Source organism: Amphibalanus amphitrite, unplaced genomic scaffold (genome assembly GCF_019059575.1).
Source record: "Amphibalanus amphitrite isolate SeventyFive unplaced genomic scaffold, NRLGWU_Aamphi_draft 002105F_arrow, whole genome shotgun sequence".
Taxonomy (NCBI): Eukaryota; Metazoa; Arthropoda; class Thecostraca; order Balanomorpha; family Balanidae; genus Amphibalanus; species Amphibalanus amphitrite.
Window position 1 is genome coordinate 30,516 of NW_024883598.1, and position 24,485 is coordinate 55,000.

Below are 24,485 nucleotides of genomic sequence, written 5' to 3' on the forward strand. Positions count from 1 at the left end.
ATTCCATATGTCCAGTAAATTAGTGGTTGCTTCTTTCTGAACTATAGAGGAGCTTTCTATATATTTTCTGGTAATTCAAATTTTCTTAGTTTTCATAAGGATGACCTCATTTTTATTTCAATAAAATTATTAAGAAAATATTACACAAACAGATCGATGCGTCATTTCCATTCCAAATTTCAGGACTCTTCTCTTTCGGTTCTCCTCAGTCGGCGGCGAAGATGGCGTTCAGGCTCTCGAAATTGTCGGCCGTAGCGGCTAAGCTTGCAAGGCAAAATGCTTTGGTGAGTATTTTTCTAGCTTTTATATGTTGAATTTAATTTTTTGGAAGTTTTTTATTTTAATTTATCACCTGTATCCCTTATAAACTGCCAAACCGTGCTGCGCCATGTTCGCCGTAAATGGGAACTTAGCACGATTTTTTGAAGATTTTATGATTGTTTTTGCTTATTTGGTCTGTTCATCATAGCTTCTTAGTCCTTTTCTTTGATATAACCTGTTTGTATCAGATTAGGACTATTAGGTTGTAGGCTACTGCCCCATTGCACTTCAATGTTGTCTGTGTTGCTGATTCGGAAATCTAGGTGTGTTGTGTAAAGGCTACTTTGGTATTTATATACATAAGGTCCGATCGCCAAAGTGATAATTACAAACATACCACACGATGTATTTTGGCCTCCTGATTTCATATCTGATAGTTATTCATGGCGCAACCAAGTTTTAAAGCACCTGTAAAATATTTACCGTCACCACCGGCCACTACCGCGCTCCACCAGCCGTTTGCGCCACGTGGAAAGGATCGAATGAATAAACTCCAAGGTTGAGTGAAAACTTTACGCTATTCGATTTTGTTATGAAAGTGACGTCATAATAATATTCGTGGCGGAGCAGTGCAGTGCCGAAGGCGATGCCTTAGGAGAGATTACAGGCAAGAGTAAATCAAATATTTTTAGGTTAAGTGGTCATGCATCAGGCTTCAGTGAAGCCTGATGCATGACCACTTAACCTAAAAATATTTGATTTACTCTTGCCTGCAATCTATTCCTGCAAGTAACTTTTTACTTATCCCCGGTAGGCAAAAATCAGTAGGTTAGGTTAGGTTAGGTTAGGTTAGGTTAGTTTATGATTTTTACCATTTTTTTTCGTGTTTTGTTATTTTGACGTCACTTTCTTTGATTATCGCATTTGATTCCCTCCCCACCCATAAACCCCGGTTCCCAACATTTCCCCGAAAATGGCAGCAAAAAAACTTCATATGGCAGCGCTGAAATGGCGGCGTTTTTCCCTCGTCGCATTCATTCGCGTCGTCGGTGCGTGCACGTGGGTATGTATCGTGTTATGAAGGGGTGTAACAGGTTGTTATTTTTGTGTTTTTTTATTTTTCCGCCGCACGTAAGTATGATATCTGGATTCAGAATGTCAAATAATGTAAGAATATGCAAAATTTATGCTTGAACAGTCAATCGGACCCTATGTAAATATTTACCGCTACTTTGATGCTGTGATCTTGTGATGGCTGATCATACTCTATGATGGTAGGAACAAAACAAGATTCTAAATATATGCTTTGCTTGAGGCTGGAGGGTATCAGGATTCAGAACATGATGGGAACCATAAAGATTGGATTATCAGATCAGATTTAATGAAAAACAAGAAGCCTTGTGGGCAAACTAGGCTTCCAGGATAAAGAAATGGAGGTATCAATAATTTGATTCTGGTGGGTGATTAATGACTATGCAAGAGCGTGGAATAAACTCTTTGATTCATCTTGGTATTTTCTTGCATTTGAATGGCTGGAATAAGTTGAAAAATTTAAATGAGTATGTATTTTGTCAATAGTAGTGCAAATGTGACAAATGTCAGGCAAAAAATTTACCAAGCGTTCTAAAAATATCGTGGATTTTACCAAAATCTTGCAGTTTAAAGCAACAATGTCTAGGGAAGGAGTATGTTATATGTTTCTAGAGAGAAAATTAATGATTCAAACTAAAAACAACACAGTAAATGATAAAACTTAATCAAATAGTCTCTATCTCATAGAACAAAACAATCAAACATGACATAACCTTACCTACTAACCTACCATCTACCAGCTTATACCATAATAACATATTAATCTTCCTAGTTCAAGGAAGTTGGGAAATGCACTTTGTAGTTACTTGTCTTGCACACAAAAAAAAATCATCTTAAAATAACATATATACACAATGGACTGCTAATTTAGGATGAAGTTATTTTAGTCCCAAAAGGACCTATGACAAAAGAAAGGATGCTCCCAGGGCTTGCCTTGTGTAATAAACACAGACAGAATATGTTTGGTCCTTCCTGGCAATTCAAGCTGACTTTTTCAGCTGCTTTGGTGAACACCCATTTTGGACCTTTCTGCCATATAAAGGCAAAACCCATTATGTTTGGGTGACCTGAGACCTCTGACCTGAGGTAATGGCCTCTGACCCGACATAATGGTTTTTGCCTTTGCACGGCAGCTTTAGTGCCTAACTCAACTATTGCTAATACAACTAATACTTGGTAAGCATCTACTTGGTAAGCATTCTAATGATTTATCTACTTGGTAAGCATTCTAATAATTTTTTTGCCCAAAATTGATAGGAAGTATATAAGTGGGAAAAAGAACTAGAATGATAAGGAATACACAACAAAAGCCCATTGCCTCATCAGCAGATTAGCATAGGTGTATGGAGCTCTTGAAGTTTGAAGTTTGAAGTTAGTGAAGTTTTATATTTGAAGAGGTAGATATTGCTATGATTACGGAGCGAGCGAAGCGAGCGGAGTCTTTCCTTAGATTAACGGAAATTTCTGAGTATGAGCGGCCGGCCGGCCGTGCGGACGCTTTTGCGAGGCTTATATCTCAGCAACCACTTGACCGATTTACACGCGGTAATTTTTGTAGGGTAGCTTCATTCCTTCTACCAAGTATTGGACTATTCCCGATGCATGTGGGTGACCCCTTATGCACGTGCCACGTGCAAAACGAAGAGGTGTCAGTTTTGTAATTGTTGTAATATCTCGGTAAATACTTGGCCGATTGCGCTGAAAGTTGGCATGTAGGTAGGCACCCAGTAGGCACTGCATATCCATGTGCCAGAGTTGGGGTGCTGCTGCACGTGCGCACGTGCAGGGTGCCGCTCCCAGATCTCGAGAACGGCTGGGGCGATTGTGCTCAAATTTGGCACATCGCTAGAAACCGGTCAGTAGGGTGCCGTGCACAAGTCAGTTGGAGGTACCCCCTCGAAATTTCGCACGTGCAAGACTCACCCCCTCGCTCGCTCCGTTAGTCGCCCCAAAAGGCGCTATACTGGTGATAACATTTTGTACTGCACTTCAGCTTCATTGTTGAGAAGAAATTTGCCATGAGTCTTCAGCTTAAGGCTGAAAGCAAAGTCAAAGCTCACCAAAATTTATTGTGGTATTTCTCATGTTTCATCCAGGATTCAGTGTAGATGTCACATCTGGATGAGCTTAGAACTCAGTAGGCTTATTCCTCGTTGATAAGTAACTTGCACCACCCATAGAGATCTTATATACAGCACCACCCCCCACCATTGTGTGACGCCACCTCCACCCGGCAGCTGCCGCGCCGGTGCCGCAGCACCGCCGCCTCGGCCGCCTTCGAGCAGACGCTAGCCAACACTCCGCCAACGCGCGTCACCGTGCTCGACAGCGGCCTGCGCGTGGCCTCCGAGGACACCGGCGCGCCCACGGCCACCGTCGGACTCTGGGTCGACACCGGCTCCCGCTACGAGACCGAGAGCAACAATGGCGTCGCCCACTTCCTCGAGCATATGGCCTTCAAGGTGCGATGGGCACTGGCGACGGGGTAGTGTCTTGGGTTTTTATGTGAGGCATGTGAAGGCACATGATTGACCTGGCACATGATTTTATTTTATCATCATTTACCCAACAGTTTTTGTCTTCATGACTGCACATTTAACTTCCTTCGCCAAAACTGTTGTTATCATTTTCTTGTGGATGAACGAAAACTGTGCTAACGATTTAAGAATAAGATCTCAACAATATCCACATTTTCCTTCAGTAACGCATCACAACGGGCTCCATTTTGGTGAAATTGTGACCTTTTCAAAATATCGGTCTGATGATTCCACTTGAAGTTGGAAGTGTTGCTATGGAGCTGAAGCGCACTGTCCATGTATTTGTCTCGAGGCTGACCATTGACTCGTACCTCGTCGTCACCGCAGGGCACCTCCAAGCGGTCGCAGACCGACCTGGAACTGCAGGTGGAGAACATGGGCGCCCACCTGAACGCCTACACCTCCCGGGAGCAGACCGTCTTTTACGCCAAGTGCTTCCGCGAGGACATCGGCCAGGCGGTGGACATTCTCTCCGACATCATCCAAAACTCTCAGTTCGGCGAGCAGGTCAGAGCACGAGCCGGCCGCCGGAAACGAGCCTCCCCTCCTCGCTCCCAGCCCCTCCTCCCCACTGTCGGCCACACATGCGTTCTACGAATTCCGTCCTGGGCAAAGTTTTGCTTGCAAAGCGGCCCCACTGTGGCGGTGATTGCTTTTAAAGTAATCTTATCAATTAAATCTGCAGCATTCAGGCAGGACAGGCCTGATGCAAGCTGGCTTTGAAGTCTTTGGGGTCAGGTGATTGCGGCGCACGCATCCCGGCGCATTTCGTGCGACTATTGGCGCATTCTAGCTAGTGCATTATCGATGTTCCGTTCCACGAGAATTCACGAAACAGAAGTGGTTTTGCCCGTTATCTACAAAGATTAATTTTCCCATCTGGCAGTTTTCTGAGAAACCGACTGCGGGTCGAACGGAACGCTTTTCGCGTCTGGGCATTTCGCCGAAGCGCTAACCCTCCATCATTAATTAACTGACGTCAATCGGCCACGAAAAGCCGGCCCCAATTCGCCATAAATGGTGGCCCTGGAAAGCCCCAACTCAGCGACGGACCGGCGAGAGATTGTACGGGGTCGAGTGTGCCGAGACTGCAAGCTGAGGCAGTGGCGAGTCCTGTGGCGTTGTATGGACGGCGGGATACCTTGCTTGACCACTCCGAGTCGAAATGCTATGTGCCGTGCGGAAAAAAATGCTACCCGTATTGCCGTTTCAGACGGAATGAGAAATGGCACGAGGTATACCTCGGGATCCAGGAAATATGAGTTGTATGACTTGGGTTTCACGCTTAGATAACTAGCTGCTACGATCAGTGTTCTAAAATTGGATTTTGGTTGGGTGTGGCGATGAAGAAAGAAAATTCCTAGGATGAGAAAAAAAGAAGTAAATACCAATAGTAGGGATTCTCGCAGAAGGGCGTAACGCCCTTTTACGCCATTTGATGAAGCAGGATTTCATGTCAGGGTTTTGACAGGATCTAAAAGAAAAGTATGTGAATGCATCGACTGCCAAGTGATATGTAACCTGGCTGTTTGAATGCATGAAACATTTTCCAAAGATGACATAGTGTCACTTTATCTGATTTTTTGGGATGAAAATATTATCTCCATTAGATGTGATTTTCCACCCAAAATTCTGAAAAACTGAACACTGGCTACGATCCCAGAGTTTGTTAAGTTCGTGGATACTGTGAGAGGAAGGGTAGTCAGGGTGTTGGATTATATAGATGCTGCCAATGCAGCATATAACGGTAAATGTATCACTGATGATATGAAAGTCACTGCATCATATTATCATATCGACAATGCGAAATTCCACTTTCACCGCCCTGACGCCGCATGTCCCACCCGTGCCTCACTGTCTTTCCTGACTCGTCGCGAGCAGAATACCCGAGGAATGTGAGCATTTAGTAAGCACTCTGACAATTCCATATGGCTTAGATTAGAGGTGACAAAATGTGGACCCGAGGACCCGGTCCAAAGAACCGGTCTGGCGGTTCCTGGAAATTTTCTGACGGTTCCAACCGGGTCTTACCATAAACCATACATCTTGCACACTACGCCTGATTGCAAAATATGAAGTGAATGGAAAGAAAACATTTTCTTATGTATGTTCCTTTCCACACTGTAGCTTTGGCTTTTGGGGAACGGGTCTAACTGGTTCCGATTCCAACTTATACCGGGTCTGACTGGTTCCAGAAATGTCCAGCCGGGTCTGGCTCGAGTCTGGTTCCCAAAATTTTCACCTTTTGCCAGCTCTAGCTTAGATGCACGCACAAGACAACAAATGCATTAGCACTCCCATGATTGTATAGGTATATTCAAGACTCAAGAAGGTGTCGTTGACCTGTTGCTGACGTGCCCTCGCTGTGTCCGGCAGGAGATAGAGCGGGAGCGCGGAGTGATTCTGCGCGAGATGCAGGAGGTCGAGATGAACCTGCAGGAGGTGGTGTTCGACCACCTGCACGCGGTCGCCTTCCAGGGCACCCCGCTCGGACGCACCATCCTCGGACCCACCAAGAACATCAAGTTAGTGTGACGTTCTTGTGGTGTGATACTCGCCCATTCATAACGTGGGCGCGGTGTCATGACTGATCGGCGCTTGTGTACGTGGTGTTCGCTGTTGACCTGCTGAGGTTAAGCACGGGTGGTAATGCGCAGTGTTGTGTCTGACGTAAATACCTTCACATTTGTTTCAAGTTATGGTAATGTCGATTAGAGAGTGATATATCTTTAAGTGTCATCATTTATAGCGTCTGTGTCATTTGCTCTTTGGCAGGTCCATCAGCCGCCAGGACCTGGTCGACTACATCAAGGACCACTACAAGGGCCCGCGGATGGTGCTGGCCGGCGCCGGCGGCGTCGACCACCAGGAGCTGGTTAACCTGGCCGAGAAGTACTTCTCGGGCGTCAGCTACCAGTACGAGCACGGCAAGATCCCCACCATCGAGCCCTGCCGCTTCACCGGCTCAGAGGTAAGGCGATGGGAGGGAAGAGATAAAAGTAGGCAGACAGTTTGGGCAGGGACACCAAAGTGAAAGTTTGTTGATTAATTCCTTTTGGAATGTGTCATGCTACTTTTTGGCGTGCCAGAAGTGTGAATTCGGGTGTTTTCCCCGATTCGTATAGATGCCGTAATGCCGTATATGTACTGAGTACTGACTGTCTTTGTTGAATTGTCTCCCGCTTATCGTTTCCGCTCTCGTTCGCCAGGTGCGCGTGCGTGACGACTCGATGCCGCTGGCGCACGTGGCGATCGCCGTGGAGGGCTGCGGCTGGACCGACCCGGACAACATCCCGCTGATGGTGGCTTCCACACTGGTCGGCTCGTGGGACCGGTCGCAGGGCGGCGGCGCCAACCTGGCCTCGACTCTGGCGCAGAACAGCGCCGTCGACGGCCTCTGCCACTCGTTCCAGTCGTTCAACACGTGCTACAAGGACACCGGCCTGTGGGGCATCTACTGGGTGGGCGAGCCGCTTCAGCAGGAGGTGGGTACCGCTCTCCGCGGCGGGCCCGTGCCGGGATCCGTGCCCGATTGGCTGCGATCGATCAGTCACCAGTCGAGGCCGGGCGCGAACTTGATCGCGGCACCCGGGCTCTGTTAATGCAGTCTAAAGTTTGCTGCCGAGAGTCGTTCCGGTTAATCAGTTGAACGGCTGGCTGATTCGGCCGCCGGGCCGGGCGGTCGCACCTCGTAATTGGCGTTCTCTGTAGTGTGAAATGGTCTACGGACAGGCGGATCTAGCGGTACGGTCAGGTGCGTCCAGTCTGCTGCTGACAGCTGGCCGGGAGAGCGGTAAAAGCATTGGTAGTTCCCCGTCTGGGTCATTAATTGTACTGCCGTGCTGCGTGGTTTTTCATCACAACGGTTTTATTTTCGGCCGCATTACACATTAGTAGCTTGATGAGTGCGCCATACGGTATGTCTGACCGTTCCGCTTCCCCCAGGACATGCTGTACAACATCCAGCAGGAGTGGATGAGGCTCTGCACCAACATCACCGAGTTCGAGGTGGAGCGTGCCAAGAACCTGCTCAAGACCAACATGCTGCTGCAGCTGGACGGCACAACGCCCGTCTGCGAGGACATTGGCCGCCAGATGCTCTGCTACAACCGGCGTATCCCTGTCAACGAGCTGGAGGCGCGCATCGAGGTCAGTCCCGCGCTGCGCTGGGCGGTTAGAGCCGCGGCCGATGTGTGTTTGACGGCCCGGGGTGGCGGATAAGGACAATGCGGGTTGTGTCTTACAAAACAGGAGGTTGGTTGAATTGCTGGGCGGCTAGGTGATGTAGACATAACTCGCCGCGTACTGCCGGAATTTACAAGAGACATGTGATGTCAGTTTTTCATAGTGCGTTCCCGAATAAAACCTGGTTTAGCCCGTGTAACCGCGGGATAATCGCCACCAGCACCCTCAAACTGCAACAGTCATCATTCATCCTTGCTGTCGATCGCTAGCCAGTTAAGTTATAACCGGTGGCCACTCATTGTCGAGGCCACGCGCCCAGGGCGCCCCACACGCCGGCAGCACCACCACTCGGGCGTGTGTTAGATATTGACAGTTGCCCGGGTTTTCGACCTCCGCGCCCACCACAAGTTCCCCACAACGCGCGGGATACGCACAGGCTCCATAATGCATGCCGGCCCGACCCGTCGCGCAGCCGGCTTGCGTTATTTAGCATTTATAGTAGAATTCAATAAAGCCGAGGTGGCCGCATATTGCTGCGTCCTTCCGCACAGGCACTGTTATAGATTTTGTTTCCCGACAGTGTCTGTTTGGTTTGGATTCAGCCTCAGGAGATAGGGAAGAAGTATTGTTAAGCTTTTCGTTATAACTAAAACGTCAGTTAGCACTATTTTTTTTAGTTTTGCGTTCACCCAGAGCATACCGCCCAGTATTAAATGCGTCTTTATCTTGAGTTACCTTTTTCTTAAAGCGTTGGTTCCTGCATACCTATTTTTATCGTCGAGTCGAGGTGATTCGATTTATGGTATCCTGCTACACCAACAGACGGGGCAGGTGGATTTAATTTTTTTCCTCATGTCACATGAAGCCGGGGATACCCAATAAAGCCACAGGGATATCGCGGTTGCGTCGCCATGAAATGGAAACTGTAAGAGCCGCACGGCTTGATCCTTCGCCGTAAAGGCCCCGGCCATCCCCGTCACTGCCTTTGGTTTTCATTACACTGCCGTGGGCGGCAGGCTTCGCGTCCTTATGTCGACGCTGTCATGTGCGCAGCTGCGGGCAGTGTCCGGATGTTGCCCGAACTGCACCTCACCCTCTGTCTCTCTCCCACAGGCGGTGACGGCCGACTCGATCAAGAACGCGTGTATGAAGTACATCTACGACCGGTGTCCGGCGGTGGCGGCCGTGGGACCCGTGGAAAATCTGCCAGACTACAACCGCATCCGCGCCTCCATGTACTGGCTGCGACTATAGGCGAGCGCCGACGGCCGCCGCCCACCAATGTTCAAGTGTTGTATGTGTTATAGGTGTGTAATGTGCGGCGCTATGAGATGACAACAGGAATAGTATGTTCGACCACGACGGGTGATAGTGAAATACACGCACGCCGAGTGCGAGTCCACTGGTCCTCTGTATATTTTTAGGAAAGTGCATAAACCGTTCACAAAGCAGGCACGACGGCCGGCCGCGCTCGCAGACGTACACCACACGGGCGCGCGCGCACACAGTACTGAGCGGAGGAATGAGACGACAGTAGGGCCGGCGAAGACGCCGGGAGAGATCATAACGAGCGCGCGCGGGACCGCGGCGCCAAAAGCTGACTAGACAGACACAGCACGGCACGCGCCGCGAAACAGGCGCGCTGCTCCACTCTCCAATACCACAGCGCAACTTGTGCCAACAGACGGCCATCGACGGCGATTGTGCTAACAGCAGACTACACAGACGGCACGGTTTGTCATTCACTTCCCTCCCGTCTGACTAGATAGATTGCACCACTTCTTGTGAGACACACCGCGCGGCCTCGGCGCGGCGCCCGCACACGGCCAGGTACGATCGCAGGCCGCTCGGACCGACGCTCGCCGTTAAAGCTTTGTGAGTGGTTAGTCCATGCGCGGTGGGTTTGGGCGGGCGGCGGCTCAGGCCGGCCGGGTGGGCGGGGGCGGCGGCGGTCGTCAGCCGGCCATCTGTACGTGGCCGGCGCTGAACAGGGTCTCGACCTGGGCCAGCGCCGCCTGCTGACTGCTGCTGATGTAGACCAGGCCCGTCAGGCCGGTGGCCGTCGCCGTCTCCAGCGCCACCTGACGGACAGGGACAAAATCAGCCGCGGGAGCACTGGCTGATGGCCAGAGGAAACCAAGACGACGGCGTTACTTTCTTCCCTCACACCTTGGGAGTAATAGAAAGCTTATAGACCACCCCAGATAGGCTTTGAAGTATTATCTGAAGCAATGATAGGTCCCAGGGGTAACAGGAATTATAAACAATGTGCGTGAAGCTGAAAAAAAAACTAGCGGTGCAGTGTCTGAATGTGAGCGGCGTGGACCTGTCAGATTGTTGGGCTTGTTTCGCTGTGCCACCCCATGACACGGGGCCAGCTGCGGCGGGGGAGTGGCAGAGCCCGGTCAGAGGGGACGCCCTGGAACCCGCCGGGGTCGCGGAGACCGGGTCGCGTACCAAGATCGCAGCAGAACGGAACTGCCGGCCCCGCTGAGGAGATGTTAATGGAATACGCGGACCCGGCGATTGGCGCCTCAGCGGAGCGTAGTGCCCAGCGACGCCCAGTAGCAGGCCAGTCTACAACTCGGAAAGGCCGTCACACGAACAAAATACGAGATTGTGTCGGGCGATACCGTCAGCTCCAAAGGTGGCATTCACCATAGTATCTAAGATCACGTGTCGAAGGCGCGTGGGCAAACGAAAAAACAAGGTGTCACAAAGCAGCCTCAGCGGCTTTACTGAATTAAAACTTGTTATTAGATAGGTCAAATAAACGAATCTCCGCGCAGAGACAGAACAAATCGATAGATCAAACTTCGCTAGGGCGGATCACCTAACAGCATTGTACTGTACCAGGAAAAGGCAGCGATCCACCAGATAGTGACTGGCAACCGAGCTAGTCGTGTAATTGTACGCCGCTCACCAGCGATGGTCCCCTGTTCTAGGAAGTTTCTGGGTCTACAGCAACTCCAAATGAAAAACAGTTGGCATTTAGAAGGTTTCGTGTTTCGTTAAATAGAATGCCTACATAGTTTCAGTAAGAAAACTATATAAAACTAAAACTAACGAACTAAAACTAAAACTCAGTCGACGTGATCGCGAAGGACTGTGGCGAGTGCTGCGACCGGTAAAAGGGCGCAAACAGCAGCATTGCGGAGGCTCCTCGTATCACACCGAATGCTCTGAACCACTACTATGTAACCGTAGGCCTGACCACTGCTGCGAGCGTGCCCACTCCCACTGTCTTTGTGCTCATTCGCCTTCCACGAGTTTCGACAGGTGCATTTAAGGTTCGGACAGTTGACATTGACACGCTATATGCCGTACTCCTGTCCATGAAGCCATCAAGCTCTACTGGCAATGATGGAGTTAGTGTATGGTTGCTGCAAAAATGCTTCGCGGGTGTTGCTTATGCCCTGCTTGACGTAGTCAATGCCAGCCTTGCTACCGGAACTGTACCGAAGGAGTGGAAGCATGCGCTTGTGACACCCATTCCTAAAGGAAAAGTCTCTGCCGAGCCATCCGACACGCGACCCATCTCCATTCTGCCTGCCATCATGAAATTGGTTGAACGTGTTGTGCAAAAACAGCTATCAGATTACCTCGAGAACAACCATTTACTTTCGGATGCACAGCACGGCTATAGAAAACAACGCTCTACCGAAACGGCGCTTCACGTCATAACTGATAAAGCACTTCACGCCATGGAAAACGGTCAAATTTGTCTCTTGGTGCTCTTGGATTGGATCTATCAAAATGTTTCGATGTTGTTCCTCACGACAAATTGTTAGAAAAGCTCGCCCTTTACGGAATAGATACAGACTGGTTTAGTAGCTACTTGGCAGATCACACTCAGCAGGTTCGGGTGCAGCGAGCGGATGGTTCGGCAGTGCTATCTGACGTCAGAGACAACGTCATTGGTGTGTATCAGGGCGGTGCCTTGAGCTGTATCCTCTACATGCTTTTTGCAAACGATCTGAGCTTGTGCGTGTCAGACTGTCAGACCATGACGTGACTGTCGTCCAATATGCGGACGATACGCAACTGATGGTAACGGGGAAGAAGGGTCAGATGCAGCAGCTTGTCTCGCAAATGGATGGTGCACTGGCTGATGTGTATAGTTGGTTTTGCCAAAATGGGATGAGGCTGAATGCTAAAAAGACACAGATGCTCGTGATGGGAACACAGGCGATGCTTCGTGGGCTGCCGCCGGTCACCCTCAGTTTCTGTGGGACGGTAGTGCCTTATGCCAAGGTAGTCAAGAACCTCGGAGTGTCAATCGATCGCCATCTTACTTTCGAGTCGCATATTGATGACATGTCACGCAAATGCACCGGAATTCTAATCGCCCTGAACCACGCACGCCATGTGATACCTAGGACTGCACTAAAATGTATCGTTCAAGCACTTGTTCTATCGATTGTGCGCTACTGTATGTAAGTGTACGGCTCCTGTACTGATACGCAGCTCCACCGTGTGCAGAAGATTGTGAACACACGGGTCGTGACCGGTAAAAGGAGGTACGACCATGTGTCCGGAGCTATACGGCAGCTGGGGTGGTTCACAGCTAAACAGCTGGCGTCGTACCACGCAGCATATGCCGTCGAGCGTGTGATTGTGTCCGGTCAGCCCGAGTACAGGGTGTCCCGAAATTGATGCGGGGTTGTTTTATCCTCAATAACTTATAAAGTGCTTGAATTTATTTCACGGCTTATATGTTATCATAGTCCCCATTCAGTTGCATACACGGCCTATTGCGACTCTACCGTGTCACGTTTCAGGTTGTCAAGAGTCTCTCCTTTGAAACAACGCCATGCCGTTTATATCTTCTGAAACAGCCTCTTCTCTGAGCTAGCCCGTGGAAGCTTGCTGAGCTCTTTTCTGACGATCGTCCAGATAATTTGGATCGGGGACAGGTCCAGACTGTTGCCAGACCATGTCCCCTTCTCCCAGAGGCCTGGGAGCCTCGCTCGGCACCAGTCCTGGGTCTTCCTGGCGTGATAAGCTGGAGCCCTTTCTTGCTGGAAAATGGCCCTGGACATGTCCGACAAAAGTTTGACTCTGGTTTTTGAACCATTTACCTTTTCCCTCAGCATCTTTGTGGCATCAGTCTTCTTCAGCACCTCGCTGACATAGTAATAAGCAGTCACGGTCTGTCCCCGAGGCACCTCGTGAAGCTCAGAGCGCCTCTGTAGCTCATCATGCTCCAAATGAGATTCTTCAGCAGACGTTTCACCGTCTCGACAGCGGACTCCTCAGAGCTGCCGTTGGCCCACATTTCGATCGTTCTGGCAGTTAGGGGCTTAGAGACCACGAAGGGCACCTTGTCACTGAAAAGTGAAAAGGACGCATCTCCAGTCCTGAATGGGGGGGGGGGGGGCCACTACCGGCCGCGGTCGGGTTAGCCGCTTGGTTCACGCGATCGTGTGACCAGCAAGATGTCAGTGGTGCCAGAGCCGGTAAAATTGCAGTTGTTCAGCACTCGGGAGGGACAACATAACATGCGGCACCAGCCGCGCATCAATTTCGGGACACCCTGTATTTAAGACAGACCATCGGACCCAGAGCCTGCCAGCGGCACCAGCACCAAACGAGACGAGCCGATTCGTTCACCCTCCCCGCTATTCGCACAGAGTCTGGGAGACGCCGCCTTTGTTACCGAGGTGTGTCGCTGATGAATGACATGCGCAAAGAGCCCGGCATGCCGGCATTTCAGGCTAAGTTGAGGCGGGCTACTATGTCGCTATAGGCTGCTGAATGTAGCACAGATGTGTCCGAGTCGCTGATGGTCAGTTTCGATGTGTTTGTATAATTGTGGTGATGGATATGTGCTTGTGTGCGTGTGTCATACTTTCCATTTCAATTTTGTTTTACCGTATGACGTGACTGAGCAAAAAGCCACCGTTTTGTGTGGACCTCATTTGAATACATCTGAATCAAGAACATGGGCTTTGGCGGTATGTGCTAACTGCTACCAAACATTTTTCGAATTCTTCTGTCATATGCGACCCTATTTCCTATTAGGCTGGATCCACAATTATTATCTGGCATCGTCGGTCTGATCAGTGCTTGCTTTTGGATGGATACCCAGGAAGTTCTTATCTCCTGGTAATGTCTGACACCACTCACAGCCCACTGCATTTACCGCCACCCGTGCCAGTTGGCAGCATTAATTGATGACCGTCCCTACCTTTTGGCAATGTTTGATGACGTCCTCGCCACAGTACTGGATGCCGATGACGTTGTCCTTCTCGACCAGCGCAGAGTAAGCGTTTGTCTTGACGATGGCCTCCAGCTGGAGCGGGGTCAGCTTCACCTCGCGGCTGTAGGTGGCTTTCAGGTGTGGCTGTGGACACGCGGGCGAGGAGGGCGTCAGAAATGATCGACCGAAACAATTAACGATCCGTATAATCGTGCATAGATCGGAACCGAGTAGTACGGTCAAACCAAGATCAGGATCTACCAACCAGAGCTACAGGGCGGATCATCCCAGTTAGAGACCATCGGCCACAGACCGGTATGTACATAGCTGGTCTCTCCTAAGTCCTACCCTCTTCACTCATGCTCCATCCCGACTCTGAGTCTGATCCATTTAACCACTCAGTGCGAATCGTCTCCCGACCAGTTGCCTCACCACCGACCTGTTGTTTGATGAGCGTCCGGTGGAAGGCGGCGGCCCGCTCGTCCTGCTGGCCGTCCGGGAAGAAGAGAACCAGCGCCATCGGTCCGCTGGTTCTGACCCGTCCCTCTGTGAGAGGCACCAGGCTGGCCTCGCGGTCCAGCGACAAACCCACACTGCCGGACGGGGTCACGGGTCAGAATACTGCAGCGCATAGGCGAGTGCGACAGAGAAAACAGAACACTAAACACTGGTATAGAAATGCAGAAGTGGACAGCCTATACCTACGCATAGCGACTAATTCAAACTTAAGAATACAGCGGGGTTGGCGAGGAGCCTACGACAGCACGGTAGGTATGTAAGGCACGTATACACTGTTTGAGTTGTGTACGTGATCCTAAAAAACAAACTGCCGGGACTACAGGTGGGGCGGCGAGCCTCTGATCGTACCGTTGTGTTTACGGTGCGTGGAAACACCGGCCGTCCGAAACATGTCACAAACACTGAGCGCTTTAGGCTTTACGGCGCATGTTCCAGACATTTTACGGCATCGAACAAGGTACCTCACCCCAGGAACTAGTAGCGGACAGGGTGCTCTATATTGTTTTCAAAGTTCTTGGGAGCTTAGGCTATCAAAGGAAATAAATATGAATGCTGTTAATAGGCTTCTACCAGTACAAATCTGGTGGCATCTGCGCATCAAATCTAAGCGGATTGGCAGTGTTGTTTTCGGTCCAAATTTGGCTCGCATCCTACAGTGAGAGGTATTCAAGCATTAAACATCTATCCCAGATATAATTAATGTTCGACGTGTGTAGGCAGTATCGGACAGATGAGACAAAAGAGTAATTCTTGAAATGAGGTGCACAAATGTTCTATGTTCACAGAAATACAGAGGAACTAGGATGAGCCACAAGACGTCCATATAACATACATAATTTTACCATGACAAACATGTGATACCTACATTCCACCTGACCCCATGACCTCGCCTCCGTCACCACCTGTCTGCGCTGACCCGTGAGCTGCGCACTGACCTGCGCAGCGGCTCGTCGGCCGGCAGTCGGATGTCCGCGGTCTCCGCCTCCTTCTCCTCCATCACCTCCCAGTTGCTTTCCCCATCCACGGGCGTGAAGTCGTGGATGTTGCTCCAGCAGCTGCTGAAGATCTGCAGGCCCATCGCGTCGAAATGGTCTGCCGGAGGGGGAGGTAGGCGGTCACCGGTCGGTGGAGGGAAAGAGGTGCGAGATGTAGGTGGTAGCGCACTGACACAGGCTCAAATATGTCGTGCAGGGTGGAACACCGACGAATGTGGAGCAACTATTGCTTTACACATTACCCAGATGAGCCACAGCTGGGTTATGTGTTTGGATGAGTACGACACACGTGCTTTGAACATGCATCATGGTCTATTATATTTCATACTATCCAGTCATTACTCTAGAATACTACCTTGTTACAACATAATATATTTTGTAAATCAATGACGCAACTCAGTGCGAAGGATAATACCCGAGTGAGCCCCTCCCATTTACGGGCAGGTATGTGTCCCAAGGGGACACTCCAAGGCCAATCTGCTCCGAGAGATGCATCCAACCAGGGAGTTTCAACAGAGATCCTACGCTGCGACGGGAACGATGCTGCAACGTGCTGGCGTAGTGTCGAGTATTACGCACGACGAGGAAGCAGTTCATCTACGGAACGGTGGTCCAGCATAGTAAAAAATGGCACAGAGTAGGGCGAAATGCTGTATAACACGGAAAGCCGTTTCCTGTTGCCTCTCAGGCTACAAGCGCCATCATATTTTCAATCAGCAGCTTTGGAAGAATAATGGTATGTATGTTTCAGCCTCCTATTAAAAGCAACTCATTTAAATGGCCGAAAGCATGCATCCGTGATTCACAAACAACCCCGCTAAATCAGCCGAGAGCGTGTGATGGCAGCTCGTGGCGCCGCATCCACAGCCCAAGGCACCACACCACGCCAACGGTGTTTGGAGGGCCGGCGATATTGTTTAGCTGATCACAGCTCCGGAACGCGGCGGATCGATAACGCCTGGCTTTCGGAGGGGACGGATGACTGGCGCGGGGAGGTGGCAGTGAAGAGACTGATGTTGGCACCATTTCTCGGTGATGACATGACGATTTCAGCAGGCGCCCAGCCGAGTTCACTCGCTCAAATGCGTGATAACTGGCGGCGCTGAGACGCAGTTCCGGAAGCTCGGTGGCAGTTACATTTCAAAACTCTCGCCTTAACTCAGGACGCAGTTTGCGGCAGTTAAGTAGCGCAATATCGAACAATCCCTCCGCGAATCGGACAGAGGCCACATTTCTGCGGCGGCCCGGTTCCGCACTGGAGCCGCCAGCTGAGGTCGTGACCGCGGAAGTGGGAGGTCAATACCTACAGACTTCAACGGAACGCGGTCCTCAGCTGCCAGTCTCGCCCGGTTTCTCGGCGCCGCTCGAGGAGCACGGCAGACAGACTTCAAACGGAAACCACGGGGGCAGCTGCTAGGGCCACTGCAGGTGGGCACCCATATTGAAGATGAAGTGGCTCTTGCTAATCAGGAAGCAACGTGCAGGTTGAAAAACTAATACTTATTATCAGTGAGCGTCAATGGGGCTTACAACTTTAAAAAAGTAATAATGTGAGCTTGTTTCACGTGGCCGATGAGACACTATTGAAGGTCTTACATCACCAGCTGCTAATTAGCAAAAGTGAGAACTCCATGACGTATAGTAAAGGTAGGTAACAACTTCACCAGTATAGCGCCTTTTGGGGCGACTAACGGAGCGAGCGAGAGGGTGAGCCTTGCACGTGCGAAATTTCGAGGGGGTACCTCCAGCTGACTTGTGCACGGCACCCTACTACCGGTCTCTAGCGATGTGCCAAATTTGAGCACAATCGGCCCAGCCGTTCTCGAGATCTGGAAGCGGCACCCTGCACGTGCGCACGTGCAAAATGGGTCCCAACTGACTTTTGCACGGCACCCTACTAACCGGTCCCTAACCATGTACCAAATTTGAGCGCCATCGGTCCAGCCGTTCTCGAGATCTGGGAACGACCCCTGCACGTGCGCACGTGCAGCAGCACCCCAACTCTGGCACATGGATATGCAGTGCCTAGTGGGTGCCTACCTACATGCCAACTTTCAGCGCAATCGGCCAAGTAGTTACCGAGATATTGCAACAATTACAAAAGTGACACCTCTTCGTTTTGCACGTGGCACGTGCATAAGGGGTCACCCACATGCATCGGGAATAGTCCAATACTTGGTAGAAGGAATGAAGCTACCCCACAAAAATTACCGCATGTAAATCGGTCAAGTGGTTGCTGAGATATAAGCCTCGCAAAAGCGTGACCACGGCCGGCCGGCCGGCCGGCCGGCCGCTCATACTCAGAAATTTCCGTTATTCTACGTAAGACTCCGCTCGCTTCGCTCGCTCCGTAATTAACCAGTATAACGCCTTTTGGGGCGACTAACGGAGCGAGCGAGAGGGTGAGTCTTGCACGTGCGAAATTTCGAGGGGTACCTCCAGCTGACTTGTGCACGGCACCCTACTAACCGGTCTCTAGCGATGTGCCAAATTTGAGCACAATCGGCCCAGCCGTTCTCGAGATCTGGAAGCGGCACCCTGCACGTGCGCACGTGCAAAATGGGTCCCAACTGACTTTTGCACGGCACCCTACTAACCGGTCCCTAGCCATGTGCCAAATTTGAGCGCCATCGGTCCAGCCGTTCTCGAGATCTGGAAACGACCCCTGCACGTGCGCACGTGCAGCAGCACCCCAACTCTGGCACATGGATATGCATTACCTAGTGGGTGCCTACCTACATGCCAACTTTCAGCGCAATCGGCCAAGTAGTTACCGAGATATTGCAACAATTACAAAAGTGACACCTCTTCGTTTTGCACGTGGCACGTGCATAAGGGGTCACCCACATGCATCGGGAATAGTCCAATACTTGGTAGAAGGAATGAAGCTACCCTACAAAAATTACCGCGTGTAAATCGGTCAAGTGGTTGCTGAGATATAAGCCTCGCAAAAGCGTGACCACGGCCGGCCGGCCGGCCGGCCGGCCGCTCATACTCAGAAATTTCCGTTAAAGGTAGTGTGCCAGCTTTCTTGGACCATATGGAGTTAATGACCCGGATAAGGAGAACCGGATTTTTAGAACTTATCCATACCTTCAAAACTTATGGAAACGTCTTAAATTCTTCAAATTTTGAGTACCCCAGTGCGAAATTCGCCCCGACGGGTTGTCGGTCGTACCCCAACCACATTTCACACCACTATGAACAATAAATGCACACACTAAAATCGCTATTACCGATAGGCTCATCCAATCAAGTTTCGATAAACCCGTTCATCATCATCTCCTGCGGTTTCGAACACGCCTGTTAGGTGGCTTCTGATGCTCGTCGAGGTCGGAATTTCCAAATACGCGTGGTGCGTCGGGCCGCGCGCTCTGACTTCGGCCAAGAAAAATGCGTCAGCTGATCATTGTCATTTCTGCCACTTGCGTGTGGTGTAATGGGGTCATAACTTAAGAGACGGCTGTTTCATATCAATTATTTTACATAAAATCATATTTCAAACCACAAATTAATGTTCGACAGCCAAATTTAAGAAACAATACCAATACAGGCTTACAGTTTAAGGCTCGACATTGTGTTGTCTACGATTAGACAGCTGATAACTCATTCCCGTACGTCGTATGGTCGTAACACTATAATGACCTTTACTTATTGTCACAAGTGCGCCGCATTCGCGATTGTTGCCCGACGCCTGTTTGCAGGTGAGCCCACTACAGTTGTTATACATATCTAAAAACCGATAAACTTTTAGGCGAAAAAGGCACTATTCCAGGCCCATTTTTGATTTTTTTGCGATATTAGGTAAAAACAGAAGCTTCTTATCCTAGGAAAAATAAAACGGGAAATCTTTCAAAGGTGGCACACTACCTTTAATCTAAGGAAAGACTACGCTCGCTTCGCTCGCTCCGTAAACACTGACCAAATGACCAGCGTATGATATCCCTAATCAGATATCCACTAACAGGCCAGCTGCTTCAGTGTGACGAAGATATCAGTTTGCGATACACTATCATTGGCGCCATGCACAAAGTAGTTACCAGATATTTTGCGCAGTACACATGCGTGCTAAAATCCAACAGGCGTGCACGAATACAATGAAAGTCATGAACTTTTTTTGGTGAATTGTATGAAATATGGCACCACATCGAAACATCGCAAGATACCGTTTTCCTGAACTGTTAGATCTGTGACGTGACCTATTCGATAACAATCCATATAAATCATACTCAAACCGATTTCACAACTCATTGAACGCCCTTCAAAAACCAGACTCCTTCAAGATAAGATCCATACCTTTGAGCTGCGGGTAGTGCAGTCGGTAGCAGGCAAAGCGCATATTGGTCGACGCCTCAATGATGGGCTGAGTGGAGCAGTGCAAGTAGGTATCCACCATCTGGCAGTCCCGTGTGCGGAACTGACCACACGCCGCCACCACCTTGCACTGTTTGCAGTTCCGGAGAAACAGGCTGCCGCCGCAAGAGCCGTCGGTCAGACCGGTAAGGCATGTGTGTATAGGCAGGAGGGGCATACAATGAGACTGAGAGTACTTTCAACAAAATACACAATGTGCTACGAACTTTCATCACAGTGCACACACACGTTTCAATTTACAAGTCTGCATGAGTTAACTGAGGAATGTTTAATCAAGCATTGCAAACACCACACATTGCACAAGCATAACACTAAGAGCTAATCACAGAAAGTCAGCCTGAAAGCATCCGGGGGGGGGGGGGACCCACCAAAGTCCCACCGTCGCCCGTTCCCCGGTGCGGTGGCGGCGACTGACCTGCCCTTGACGGCCCCTATGATGAGCACGCAGTCGGTGCAGTCATCCACAGTGATTGTGTTCACCGCGTCCAGCAGGTAGATGTGCGCGTTCTGACAGTCGCGCACAATGAACTGCTGGCCGCCGATCTGGCCGGGCGCGCGGCCCGCCTCGGCAGAGTGCACCTGCTCGATCGTGTACTGAGCCATGTCCACCTTTTCACGGGTCTCCCTGATGCAACGAGAGACAACGTTAGGGAGAGGTCGGCGTCAGAGAAAGGCAGTGACGGAGAGGTCGACGTCAGGGAAACAACGCCAGGAAGAGGTTGGCGTCAGGAGAACAGCGTCACGGAAAGGTCACAGGGAGAGGTCGGTGTCAGGGAAAGGTCAGTCAGGGAGAGGGAGCGTCAGGTAGAGGCAGAGTCAATCCTTGTCTACCGTCTTACGGGTCTCCCCGACGCACAGACAGACAGCGAGGTGGAAGCACGGCTGTATGACCAGCAGGCAGGATAGCCTAGATGATATGACAGCCTAGATGAGATGAATATCGAGAACATGTTAGTGTGTCCTTGAAAATTGAAAGTGGCTTTTACGACAGCATATTGCCAGTTTCAAGCGTCCACCCTGTTCGTACTTCGTGCGTCGATTTAATCCGTCGATTCCAAACATTTGAACTAAATTTGCTTTACAAAATGCAACTTACGGACATATTTCGAAAATTAAGAACATGTTTAATATAGGTATTACGAAAATATTTGATCATAAAATCAAGCTTAATCTTTATTGAACTGATGTGGCATAACATTTTAATTTCATTCTTATCACTATGCATTTGAGGTAGCTCTATCTAAATTCTAAAATAAAAATACTTGGGTATGTCACAAGCGCACCAACCACAAAATATCATTCAGGTATCTATACAAAACTGATTCAGTAAAAAAAAAGATAATTAAATTCCTCCATGAAAGATACAAACCATGAGAACTTTTTAGGCTCCTCTTGCTCAGGCCTTGGAGATCCTGAATCAAACAGTCCTCTCAGGCAAATGTTCCCCATCACAAGTCTGCAAAAAGTAAAATGGGTGGTCACTGGTCAGTAAACTATGCACCAATCATGGTGCGTGTTTATCAATGAGCCAAATATGCCTGATCACCATTCTAATCCAGGTCATCCAGCAAGGCTGCAGGCATGCCCATATCAAACTGAGGTATTGAAAGATGAAAGCTAGAATGTAAATTTTAACATAATGCCCATGCTCAATTTCAAGTTCTTATTTAAAGGTATTTTCCATTTCAATAAAAAGGTTTTAAAAATCACCTGGATATAAATGTCAAGTTGCATTTGAAAAAAAAAACAGATAAGCTACTTATAGTACAACAATGCCTGTCCCATATGCGTATATTCGGATGCAGTATGAGTAGAGCATGGGTCCCGAAAAATTCTTCAGAAACTAGAGAAATTCTCGCGGCCACCGGCATTTAGGCGATCTGCTCGTGCTTTTGTCACTGGAGCGCTTCTTTCACGGAGATTGCGCCGGCCGCCTGCAACGGACGAAAAATACACGGCTTTGCAATCCGGCTGATCGTGGGAAAATACAGCCGGAGGTCTCGGCTCTATGCAGGTATACCACCGGGAGAGATGTATTTATTGTATAGTATATACCACTGGCTCGATATATAGCCTGCAAGTTGGCTTTGGTGCAAACATGTCAAACAGGGTATAGGGCGGATCGATGTAAGCAAATCAGACGTTCAATTGACAATTTCCGATTCTTATTCGATAATTACGACCAATTATATTTTATTTTGGGAAGTGTTATTGGGACCGGAGCAATAAAATCTCATTTTCCCCTGTCTCCTTACCTATCTCCCAAACCCCTTGCTCACGATCATCTTTCCTCTCTTTAGGTATCAGTCTCCTTCCCGTCCTCCCCGAGTCTCTGACAAGTACAGGGTGTCCCATAAGTTCGTTCTCACCTAAATTTTACGTTTTTAGGCTCTCTTGCTTAAAGGCACGCTGAAATTGGTTCGTTACTGAGCTTCCGTGGTTGCCATGGCTAGTAGAAATATGCTCCACAGTAACTAATTTCTGTAGACAAAATAGTTTTTGCTATAGAGCCCGTTTCCTACACAGACGGCTAACGCCGCAACATAGAGGTCTCCAATACGGGTACGTCTCGGTATTTAGTCAGCACGTGACCATTCGCGACGATTGAGGGTGATTGAGGCCTACCAGTCTGTAGACAATGTCCATCGCTAACTGGACGTACAGTCAGCAAGTGACACCGATGATTTGTCGGGAGTCAATCATTGCAAGTTTATCCTCTTTTTTGTCAGCTCTCAGGAGTGAGCCATATGGCCAAAACTGTGTAGCGCCAAAGTGGCCATCAAAAAGGTCAAAGGGTTAGAAAGTTGGTAAGAGGACTTTTCAGGATGGATTACCAGCTGTCTAAAATTGTTCTTACAGGGTACATAACTCAAGGTGACTTAAGCTTTGCTTACCGGAGGGCTCAAAACAGTCAAAAACGTCTTAAAATGGCCAAACATGAGTTTCGTTATGCCTGAGGCTAAAAAACTAAAGGGCTGAGGACATCAACCAGGTCATCTGGACTAACTAGTCCACGTTCGAGATGAAACACCCGTCCAAACCCGAAAACAACCCCATAAGGGCGAAGGAGGAGGCCTCCGTTTCGTCCCGTTATGTTCCTATGCGAAGGGCCAAGATCACGGTATTGTGGGGTTATAGGCGTCCAGACGCTGACCAGGTTGCGATTGGTGTCCCAGAAACAGCTTTGGGAAGCATAATGCTTTTCCAAGAAAATCTAGGAGGAGTTTCAGCCCTCAAGCTGAACTCGAACCGCGAATATGAACACATTTATAGAGGAGAAAATGGCATCCGAGAGGTCGTAGGCCCATCTTCAGGCAAGACAGTGCATCAGTGCACAGGCCAAGCAAAGCTTAAAAGCGGTGGAAGGAGACTGTGACAGGCGTTTGTGGCAAGACCACATGCCAGGCACCTCATCGGATCAAAATTTCATAAAAAATTGTTGGTTATGCTGAAATTTAGGCTCGTCGAAGCGTAGCGCTGTTCCAGCCTCGAGGAGCTCACGGCGCATGTCAAGTCAGTCTGGGTTAACTTTAAGCCTGCTATGCAGCCAAACATGCCGGTTGGCATGCCGCAGCATGTGTTCATGTGTTTGCCTATTAACCCGCGCCCCGTTGGGCTCTGCCGAGCAACGCGCCCCGTTGGGGGGGGGGCCATTTTGGCCCCCCCCTAAGATCTCGAGAACCACGCAACGTAGCGACAAGCGGCAAACGGTGTTGGATAGCCCTATCATGGGAACTACCTTGTGACCCAATTTTATTGACCTAGGTCAAACCGATGACGTCACAGGTCAGGTCAAAGGTCCAATTTTCACCGTTTACAGGCATTTCAAGAAATGCGCTGTAAAATCGAGTAAAATGCATTTCATTGAAAATCATCGATGGGGAAATGTTCTTCAAACACATATTTTGCTAGTTGAGGTCACTGATACCAGGTCAGGTCACAGAGGTCAGGTCACTGCAGGGGGTCACAATATGAAAGTGTCGTGTGATACATGTTTTATGGTCCATTTTACATGACAAATGCGATTATGTGGGTCAGGCAGACTTTGGGGCCAGCTTAGGTCACGTTTTGGTCAAGGTCAGGTCAAGGTCAGGTCAAGGTCAGGTCAAATTAGGTCAAATTTCCAAATTGATATTTTTGCATAAAATGGGTATCGAATCGATGCAGCTCGTCACGGGGAGTTCAATGGTGGTCTTTGTTTTGCCGTACGATGTCTAGAATCGCTAAAAATTGAGTTCAAAAATTTGACGTCATCATTTTTGAACAGTTTTTTCGCTATAACTTGGCCAAAAAACGAGATATCGATCTGAAATTTGGTAT

At 49.4% G+C, this 24,485-nt stretch overlaps 2 protein-coding genes across 6 annotated transcripts in view; one reads left to right on the forward strand and one right to left on the reverse strand.

The window, feature by feature from the left end:
• Positions 1–9,480, forward strand: LOC122376342 (mitochondrial-processing peptidase subunit beta-like). Its single transcript, XM_043356160.1, has 8 exons — positions 1–284; positions 3,591–3,815; positions 4,218–4,397; positions 6,267–6,415; positions 6,666–6,861; positions 7,100–7,375; positions 7,836–8,039; positions 9,189–9,480. The coding sequence occupies exons 1-8, from the start codon at positions 222–224 to the stop codon at positions 9,327–9,329; spliced, it is 1,434 nt and encodes a 477-aa protein (XP_043212095.1). The 5' UTR covers positions 1–221; the 3' UTR covers positions 9,330–9,480.
• The window catches only part of LOC122376343 (protein XRP2-like), a 20,919-nt gene continuing 5,909 nt past the window's right edge, over positions 9,476–24,485 (reverse strand). For 3 of the 5 annotated variants that reach the window (XM_043356166.1, XM_043356162.1, XM_043356164.1), the window contains exons 2-8: positions 21,535–21,621; positions 20,581–20,790; positions 20,088–20,260; positions 15,732–15,888; positions 14,717–14,870; positions 14,266–14,421; positions 9,476–10,156 (exon numbers count right to left, since the gene is read on the reverse strand). In XM_043356166.1, coding sequence (XP_043212101.1) covers positions 10,031–10,156; positions 14,266–14,421; positions 14,717–14,870; positions 15,732–15,888; positions 20,088–20,260; positions 20,581–20,790; positions 21,535–21,614 — 1,056 coding nt within the window. In that variant the 5' untranslated portion in view covers positions 21,615–21,621 and the 3' untranslated portion in view covers positions 9,476–10,030. Of the gene's footprint in view, positions 10,157–14,265; positions 14,422–14,716; positions 14,871–15,731; positions 15,889–20,087; positions 20,261–20,580; positions 20,791–21,534; positions 21,622–21,875; positions 22,510–24,485 lie in introns of those variants that run through there. The other 2 variants (XM_043356161.1, XM_043356163.1) reach the window with 2 other exon arrangements.

What these genes read in the sequence shown, in the direction of transcription:
- LOC122376342 (XM_043356160.1), top strand. Translation starts at nt 222, where the DNA reads ATGGCGTTCAGGCTCTCGAAATTGTCGGCCGTAGCGGCTAAGCTTGCA. An exon ending in TCGAGCATATGGCCTTCAAG is followed by an intron (nt 3,816 to 4,217) that starts GTGCGATGGGCA and finishes TCGTCACCGCAG; the next exon opens with GGCACCTCCAAGCGGTCGCA. An exon ending in GGACCCACCAAGAACATCAA is followed by an intron (nt 6,416 to 6,665) that starts GTTAGTGTGACG and finishes GCTCTTTGGCAG; the next exon opens with GTCCATCAGCCGCCAGGACC.